The sequence below is a fragment of the Artibeus jamaicensis genome, unplaced genomic scaffold, assembly GCF_021234435.1.
Source record: "Artibeus jamaicensis isolate MK-2021 breed Jamaican fruit bat unplaced genomic scaffold, CSHL_Jam_final contig_525, whole genome shotgun sequence".
Taxonomy (NCBI): Eukaryota; Metazoa; Chordata; class Mammalia; order Chiroptera; family Phyllostomidae; genus Artibeus; species Artibeus jamaicensis.
In genome coordinates, this window is record NW_026521874.1 from 4353236 (window position 1) to 4361766 (window position 8531).

Genomic DNA, 8531 nt, shown 5'->3' on the forward strand with positions numbered 1-8531 from the left:
TCAAGAAAGTGTAACTGAAAGGTAACTTTATTCCTGGAGAAGAGAAAAATGTATACAGGAAAAGTCCAGATTCTTTTTCCTCATGCACTACTTTTGTAATAAAGTCCTAAATATCAACTTTGAAGATATTTACAAGGATAAATTTTTCTTAACATGTGACCATTTACTGTGTGGTGGACATTTTTTCATAGAAATCATATACTTAAACTAAATAAAATTCTGAATAGTTTACAAGAAGCTTAGAACATCGTATTAACAGAAGACGATGTATTTTACTGCAAAATATTATAAAAGGGATACAATTTTGTGGCTCTTAAATGTTTAATTACTTTTGATTTGAACAGGGGAATTAAAAAAAAGAAAAAACAAAAATCAAGACAGGCCTGGCTTTACGATTTTTTGTATTCGATTCGTTCTACTTTCACATCATCTCCAATGAGCTGATACACATAAGTGACAACTGTTGAAGCCTGGATATCCATCAGCACAAATGAAGGAATAATGTTTCTGGAAGAAAATATAAATAATGTCAGTGTTGTACACTAGAAAGCAGTAGCACTGTAAATTTCAATTTAAGATGACAATTTGGATTCCAGGAGAAATCTGGTTGTTACATATTAAAAATAATAATCACCAAAAAGGCTATAATTATTTAAATGGTTGCATGTTTAATGCAATCACACGTGAAATTATTAAATTTATAACCCCCCCAAATTCCCAAATGACATACTACGTACGTTTCCAAGGCATTATACGCTCCAGTGGCAGAACCTGGGTTTATGTAGAATTTATTCTCATGCTCAAATGCTTCAAATTTGTGTGTGTGTCCTGAGATAAGAATGTCCACATCAAACTGCCTCTGCAGCAGGGCTAAGCTGGCCATATCGCCCCATGGAATAACTTGATGTCCGTGGATCAGGCCAATCTTGAACTGCCCGACAGTCACAACTTTCTGTTCTGGATAATTCAGATTCTAAAGTACAAAATTGATGTAAGGAAAATAAGTTTTAGAGATACCAGTGTTCAAAAATCCTGCCTTTATTTATTTTTTAAAAGCCCCACCTGAGGATATGTTTACTGATTTCAGAGATAGAGGGAGAGAGAGAAACATCGTGAGAGAGGAATGGGGATCAGATGCTTCCCATACATACCATGACTGGGGATTGAACCCACAGCATAGGCATGCGCCCGAACTAGGATCGAACCCACAACCTCTTGGTATATGGGATGATGTTCCAACTAACTGAGCCACCAGACCAGGGCAGACAAACAAACAAACAAACAAATAAACCTGCTTTTAAATATTTTATCTCATGGATTTTTTGGTCCACGACCAACATATTGATTAAATATCTGATTTCTTCTCAGTCTCTAAGGCTGTAACTATGCTCAAAACATATCTGGAATTTCCATGCAGTCTCTTCTTGTGTTTATTTTTATAGCATACAGATTACTTTGAGCACGCTGCAGAAAATGATTAGTCCCCCAAATTTGGAGTTCCTCTACCTAAGAATCCTGGGCATATGACCTGTAAGCTACGGTGAGTTTAAATGACACTGCAGGTTTTAACAGTTATATAGATGGCTGAAAAATGAAGATAGTTAAAACACATAGTACTTAGTATGGATCACAAATTATTCTAAGGGCTTTATAAATGTCAACCTACCAAATACTGACAAACAATCCTAAGGGGTAGGTTCTATTCTGACCCCCATTTCATGGATGGAAAAAAACTGAGGCCTGGTTAAAACTGAGGTTAAAATAACCTGAGGTTAACAACCATTACCAAGTTGTTAAGCCAAGATCTAAACTCTGGTACATGATTCCAGGGTCTGTAACTTTAGCAAATTTATAGCAAAAATTTGAGTTCTTGGTACTGAAACTGTCTTGAGCATAACACAAACAGAACCCCTATTGTTTTTAACAAAGCAGACCTATATTCTCATAACTGACAAGAAGTTTGCCCCTTCCCTTCTCATTCCCTTATCTTTCACCTCTGTGCCACGTCTAATTTACTCAAACTTCTTAAAATCCACTGGGAAAAACAACCCAAAACCAACACTATGGTCATTCAGTTTGGTATAAAGGACCCCCATTAAAAAGTACCAATGAAGTTAAATAATTATGAAAATGCTTGTATTTCCAGGAATCCTACATAAATGTTTATGCTAGAATCATATTGATCATTCTAAATTATACAATGTTAGTACTGGCAGGGGTCTTAGAAGTCATCTATTCCAGTCGCATTTACATAGAATGAAACTAGGGCCAGAAAGGACATAACCTGCCTAAATTTTCCTTCTAATTAATGGGTAAAGTTGGACCCCCAAAACTGTTTATTTTAAATCAGGTTTATTGAGATATAACTTACATACAGTCAAACTGTTCTTTTTAAAGTGTCCAGTTCAAGGGGTTTTGACAAATGCATACAGTCACGTCAGCACCACCACAATGAAGATCTAGAACAGTTCTATGACCTCAACACTTCCTCATAGCCCTTTAGTTAACACTTCTGACAGAGCCACGGTGGGGTTTTCTACAGATTAGTGAGCTGATCTTCATGTTAAAAAGGTCATCTAATTGCTCCTTGGAGAACAAACTGTGGAGGGAGGAAGGGCAGAGTCAGGAAGCTGGAATACAAGAAAGTGACATAGTGCTTGGAACAGAGTAGTATAGGTGGTGGTGAAAAGTTCCTAACAAAAAATTTATAAACTGAATGATTGTAGTATAAAAAATAGTGACAAAACCACTTTACTCTGTGTTGATTTAGTTAGAACAAGTATCTAATATGTTTATCAAGCAATCTGAAATCAGTGATTTTCAAACAGGAAGGGGTATGTGTAGTAATTTTACATTTGGAAAATAAAAAAGGATCTTTAACAGTTGAGAAAAATTTGTGGAGCAATTTTTTCTGCAATTTTTTTTTGAGAAAAATTTTACTCCATAAAATCAAGAAAAGAAAATAATGGGCCTGGCTGTGGTGGCTCAGTGGATTGAGCACTGGGCCTGTGAACTGAAAGGTCACCAGTTTGATTCCTGGTTAGGATACATGGCTGGGCTGTGGGCCAGGTGTCCAGTTGGGGACCTGCAAGAGACAACTGATGTTTCTTTTCCCCTCTTTCTCCCTTCCTTCCCCTCTCTCTAAAAATAAATAAAATTTTCAAAAAAAAAAAAAGAATGGAAGAAAGAAAAGGAAATACTGGGAAGGAAAGGGAAATACATCACCTCATCGAAGTCTCCTCTCACAATATGAACATCCCCGGCCAGAGTCTTGAGATAGTCATAGCTCTCTTTGGTGCAAAGATTCCCCGTGCAGAGTATGTGCTGAATCTTCCCTGGTACCAGCAGTTTTTTGAACTTCGCGGGCAAACTGTTGCACCGGTGTGGGATGTGCAGGTCTCCTAATACCAACACCAACTTGAAAGTGTCAAGGTGAGACAAAGTGTAATGTTAAGCATGATGTCAAAACAAGATACTTTCTTCTAGTAACTCCCATTTTAAACTGAACTAATCAGAGATTCCAGAACACGAAAGAGCGGAAGTTATTCATACAATTCCTTATCATGACCATTTAGACGAACACACATATCACATATATAATGATGTATTCTGTTCTAAATCAATCTTTTTAAATTTGAGCACAAATAAATATACCACACAATATGTATCATTCTTTTTACCAAGAATAAAGTCAAGCTTTCTAAAGAGATTTATTTACAGACCTATAAATTATACTAAATAACAAAATTACAAAATGACAATATATTGCTAGGCCCTATGGAATTTAGAATTTTTGAAGATTGATCCGTTAATTCATATTTCTGCACTTATAATGTAAAATAACATGTATTGATTCCAGGGACATTAATAAAGAGAACTGTTAGAAATGTAATGACAGAGAAAAAGTTAATTTTATACTTTATGTTTACTAGACTGATAAGTATTTTAAGGAACAATAGCCAAAATTTACCATATTTGCTACTTAAAACTATTAGTTCTATATTATAGAAGAATAAAAACAGCCTATGCTTCAAAAAGTTTCAATAGGGCAACTGTATGCTTTTGAATTATAATCTTTGTCTCTTTCTTTCATTATTAGAAATCCTCACTGTCATATATTGTCTACATGAAATTGCTTACGTACTCTGTTTAATTTCCAAACTTAAAATAACATTTTCACAATCTGTCATGTGCATTAGAGCATTAAAAAAGAGGTCAGTTAAACAAGTGATGAATTTAGCAGGAGGAACATAGTCTCGGATGATAAAAATTCTTAATCCTGTAAAATTTTAATTTTTGAGATTTTACATGTAAACATTTTTTCAGTTATTTAACAGATATTGTCAAAAAGGTCATTTAAAAATAATATCTGCTCTCTTGCCATGCTGGTGTGGCTCAGTGGATTGAGTGTGGGTCTGTGAAACGAAGAGTCACAGGTTCACTTCCCATTCAGGGCACGTGCCTGGGTGGTGGTTGGGACCCCCAGATGGGGGCATGCAAGGGGCACTTGATCAATGTATCTCTCACACTTGACTCTTCTCACCCTCCCTCTCCCCCTTCCCATCTCTCTAAAACTAAATAAATAAAATATTTTTAAAAAATCTGCCCTGACCAGTGTGGCTCAATTGGTTGGGCATCAGTCCACAAAGCAAGAGGCAGCTGGTTTGATTCCTGGTCAGAGCACATGCCTAGGTTTCAGGTTAGGTCCCTGTCAGGGTTCATATGAGGGGCAACCAATCAATGTTTCTCTCACATGATGTTTCTCACCCTCTCCTTCTCCCTCTAAAAATAAATAAATAAAATCTTAAAAAAATAAAAATAAAAATCTGCCCTCCAAAGGACAACGATCAATTTCTTCATGTTGATAAGTATAAGCACCCTCATTCTATGACAGCATGTTTCCCCACACAGACGTCCCATTCATAAATGTATGTGCCCTTTAACTGCTTTTTAAAAAGGCACGACTATTCCCTAATGTCAAAGAAAACATTAAATATTGAAAATAAAATAGAGCAGAAAATGGTGTTGTCACCACCGACTTTGTAAATTGAAATTAATAAAAAACAAAATGTGGCCTCTCGGTGCTTACCACAGGCTGTGTTCTCACAAGGCCTGCCCAGAAAGGGGGCAGAGCAAACTCACCCCGTATACACCTCAGCCCAGGCCTCTGCCCGGTCTGTATTGTGCGTGAGGGGGGACATGAGGGGAAAAAATGTGTGAAATTCAAATAATTATTAAACTAAGCTTGACTGATCTGGCAACAAATATCAAAGTGATACAGAGGAAAGGAACTGTTATCAGGAAGTAGAGTAACTGCAGTAAAATTAACGCATTTTAAAATAAATTGTTAAACAAGGTTCCTCTTTATAAAGAGTAGTTTTAGTTGGCATTTGCTTAATGACTTAATATGGTTTCAATCCAGATGGATAAAACATTTGTAAAACTAAAAACCACCATGAAGTTTCCACCTTCATTGGTAATCAATACAAAAGTACCTGGAGACAGAACAATCTTCGTCTTTAGAGGGGGATCCCTTCAAATATGGATTGAAGTACATAGTTAATGTGGAAAGCTGGTATTTGAGAAAAAGGTAAAAAGTACATTTCTTTATTAAAAAAAAGAATAACCTCAAACTCACAAAAGGGTACATATCTGTATCAGGTTAAAAATGTTTGGGGCTAAAAATAAATGAGCTGTTCAATCTTAATGAACCAGAAAGAGCATTAGTAAGACATGCTACTTTATAATGATTGACAACCTAAATTCTCCAGTGTGCTGTGGATTATGCCCATGTGCCTAGACTATCAACATTCTAAAAATACATAACTGTATGAATGACCACACAGCAATTATTTCAGATTAGTAAAGATCCTAACTAGGACTCTGGTTTCCTACAGGTGACAAAGTAATAGGGGAATAGTGTCACAAAACAAGTGTCATACTTTAAGGAGTGCCCTTGCCCAAATTCCACACTTTGACAATTTAGGTTAGACATAGCTTTTAAGAGAGCAAAAGATTCTGGAAATGGCAGTCTTGTTAAATTCAAACAAAGAACCAACCCAATCAAAGCATAGGAATTTGGTTATTTCCTATTTGACTAAGTATAAAAGGGTGAAAATCCCAGTAATCAGACACCCAACCACCATTATTAGGAGGAGCTAAGAGAAGAAACTTACTCTGTGCCCAGCCTTAGTGGAATGAAGAAGTTGATTGCAGACAGGGGGAATGGAAAAAAAAAAAGGGGTGAAACATGACCAATGTTAAAAGAAAGCAACAAAAAGAAACAAACCAAAAAAAAGAACACAAAAAAACTTATATCAAATGAATATGCAAACAATTGTTAATGATTTCGGAGTGTTATGAAAGAAAATGTTAAAAATCAGCTTTGCTCAAAATACCAAAAGAACCATTTGCTGTATTTTAAACATGACACATACACGCATGCACACACACTTTTAATAAATTTTGCCCTGTCGATTTTTTTCCCTAAACTTATTCTCCACATTGATCCCTTTCATTTTCCTGTTTTGTTTAGAATTATATAAGACAATGCAGAGAATTCAGCAGTCATGGCTTAAATGAAAGCTAATATTTTCCAGATTCTTATGGCTTATTTATTCCTCCAGTATATTGATTTTAATTATCTTATGTTAAAAATTCTAGTTGTAAAATTATGCTGCAGTTAGGTGATTATTTTGAATACACAATCTAACACAACACTACAAATATCAAGAAATGAAGTCACCAACCAAAGATGAAATAAACAAACACATTTCTCCAGATGCAAATGGACCTTCCCCACACAGAAGTTTGCTGCCTACAGACTCTTGGATACTACTAAGCATTAAATGTTTCTAGTCTCCTTTGCCAAATAAAATGCTCTTAATTATAAAAGAATCAGCTAATGCTAAATTTTGCCCAGTTCTTTTTGACATGAAAAGTGATATGCCAGTATAACTACCCTCAAAAAATGTTCACCTCTCCAAAAAAAAAAAAAGTAACTTCAAAGACATGTTGGGAAATTCCTTCTTCTCCCAGGGCTTACTGTCTCAAAATTACTGTAAAGTGAAATGCTCTAAACTGGAGTCTATTTATAAGCAAAAATCAAAAGTGAGATGAAAGCTTTCTACATTATATGCAGAAGCATATACCATAAATCTTTGTGACGTCTATCAGCCACCGCAAAGGCTATGTTTGTCATAGACTTGTGATAATCTTAAAAATTTAATGGACACCCGTCAGAAGTTAAAGTTCCTTTACAGTTAAGCCTCATCAACACAAATACCAAGATAGTCAGAGCTCCTTTGGAAACTGTTCTCAACTTTTTAAGGGCTCAAGGGCACCTCTGAACACCGATTCCAGCTATGAGCCCTCGCCAGTAGCAGCTCCCGGAGTTTCTCTGCAGGAAGGTCTCAGGCATAGCAACCTATTGCGAGGAGAGGGTGACGGCCGGGCTCGTGGCAGGCGGGGCCAATCTGATGAATGAACGAAGTAAAGCTCCTCAAACTACTCCGTTAGCGCCAACACTGGCCCTTTTATCTAGGAAACGGTACATATTCTCAAAAAATTCAAAACAATTTCAAGGAGTTTACAGACTACTAAGGGACCCCACTCTAAAGGGTCGCAGCATCCTAGGTAAACCAGTAGTTCCAACAATTCGAAGAGCCAAAAATGCAGTCTTTTTGAGAACATACTACCACAGTGCACTGGCAGCTGCACGTTGTTGCAGGGGCAAAAGGGATCGTTTTAATCCTTTCCTTAGGTGCCAAACTACATTGGTTGAGGGATCCTGCTCGCTACTTCCCGTTTTGAATCTGAGAAGCCAGATTTCGCCAACTGGGGGATGGTAACCCGTACACCCGAACCAGCGGGAGGTGCCTTTTGCGGGGAAGAAGTAGGGAAACGTCTGGAAACGCAGGGGAACCGTTTTCTCGGGGACAGTCGAAGCACAGAGCCAAAGGCCTTTCCCGGCTCCGGCATGTGGGTCTTGTGACAGGACTAGCAGCAGTGAGGGGCCTCTTCCCCCCCCAACACGTCCTCTGGCCTCTGGGACTGGGGTGCCAGGCCAGAGCCGGCTGCACTCAGAAGTGGCCGCTCCCATATCTCCCTTCCCTCCCCCAGGGCCTTCCCCCGGGCCAGGCCCAGGCCGCATCCGTCCAGGCCTCCAGGATCGCCCAAGCCGTCGCCCAGACACTCCCAGAGGCTCCCTACGACGCAGCCCCCCGGCGAAGAGCCAGGCCTCGGTCGCCGCAGCTGCCATCCTCACCATCCTGTCACTGGGCTCCGCTCAGCTACCACAACCGCCACAGCCCTCTTCCTCTGACTCCTCGACGACCCGCCCACCTCGTCCACAACCAATAGAGAATGAGGACTGGGGAGACGGCTCTACGGTGGCCCGTATAGGCCTTCCCCCGCTGTAAAGCGAAGCTGCTTTGGGGGAAAGAGTGGAAGTGGCGGGGCGGGGTGAGATCTCGTAGCTTCTGCGAGCTTGGACCACATCCGGGAACCCTGGGCGTCGAGTTGAGGCGCAC

The 8531-nt window shown here is 38.8% G+C and overlaps 1 protein-coding gene and 1 non-coding gene across 2 annotated transcripts; one reads left to right on the forward strand and one right to left on the reverse strand.

The window, feature by feature from the left end:
• Positions 1-9: 9 nt before the first annotated feature.
• VPS29 (VPS29 retromer complex component) lies at positions 10-8349 on the reverse strand. The gene is made up of 4 exons (XM_037144742.2): positions 8267-8349; positions 3226-3417; positions 738-973; positions 10-507 (listed from the first exon to the last, which is right to left on the reverse strand). Exons 1-4 carry the CDS (start codon positions 8267-8269, stop codon positions 390-392), a joined length of 549 nt encoding a protein of 182 aa, XP_037000637.1. The 5' UTR covers positions 8270-8349; the 3' UTR covers positions 10-389.
• Positions 5073-5203, forward strand: LOC119048921 (small nucleolar RNA SNORA51). Its single transcript, XR_005082414.2, has one exon. It is a non-coding gene; the product is annotated as a small nucleolar RNA SNORA51 (small nucleolar RNA).
• Positions 8350-8531: the final 182 nt, after the last annotated feature.

Bases quoted from the DNA above. Each gene is read 5' to 3' on its own strand.
- VPS29 (XM_037144742.2), bottom strand. The intron at 974-3,225 runs GTGATGTATTTC...TTTGTACTTTAG, and splicing joins TGAGAGGAGACTTCGATGAG to AATCTGAATTATCCAGAACA. The intron at 508-737 runs GTACGTAGTATG...ATTTTCTTCCAG, and splicing joins GCGTATAATGCCTTGGAAAC to AAACATTATTCCTTCATTTG.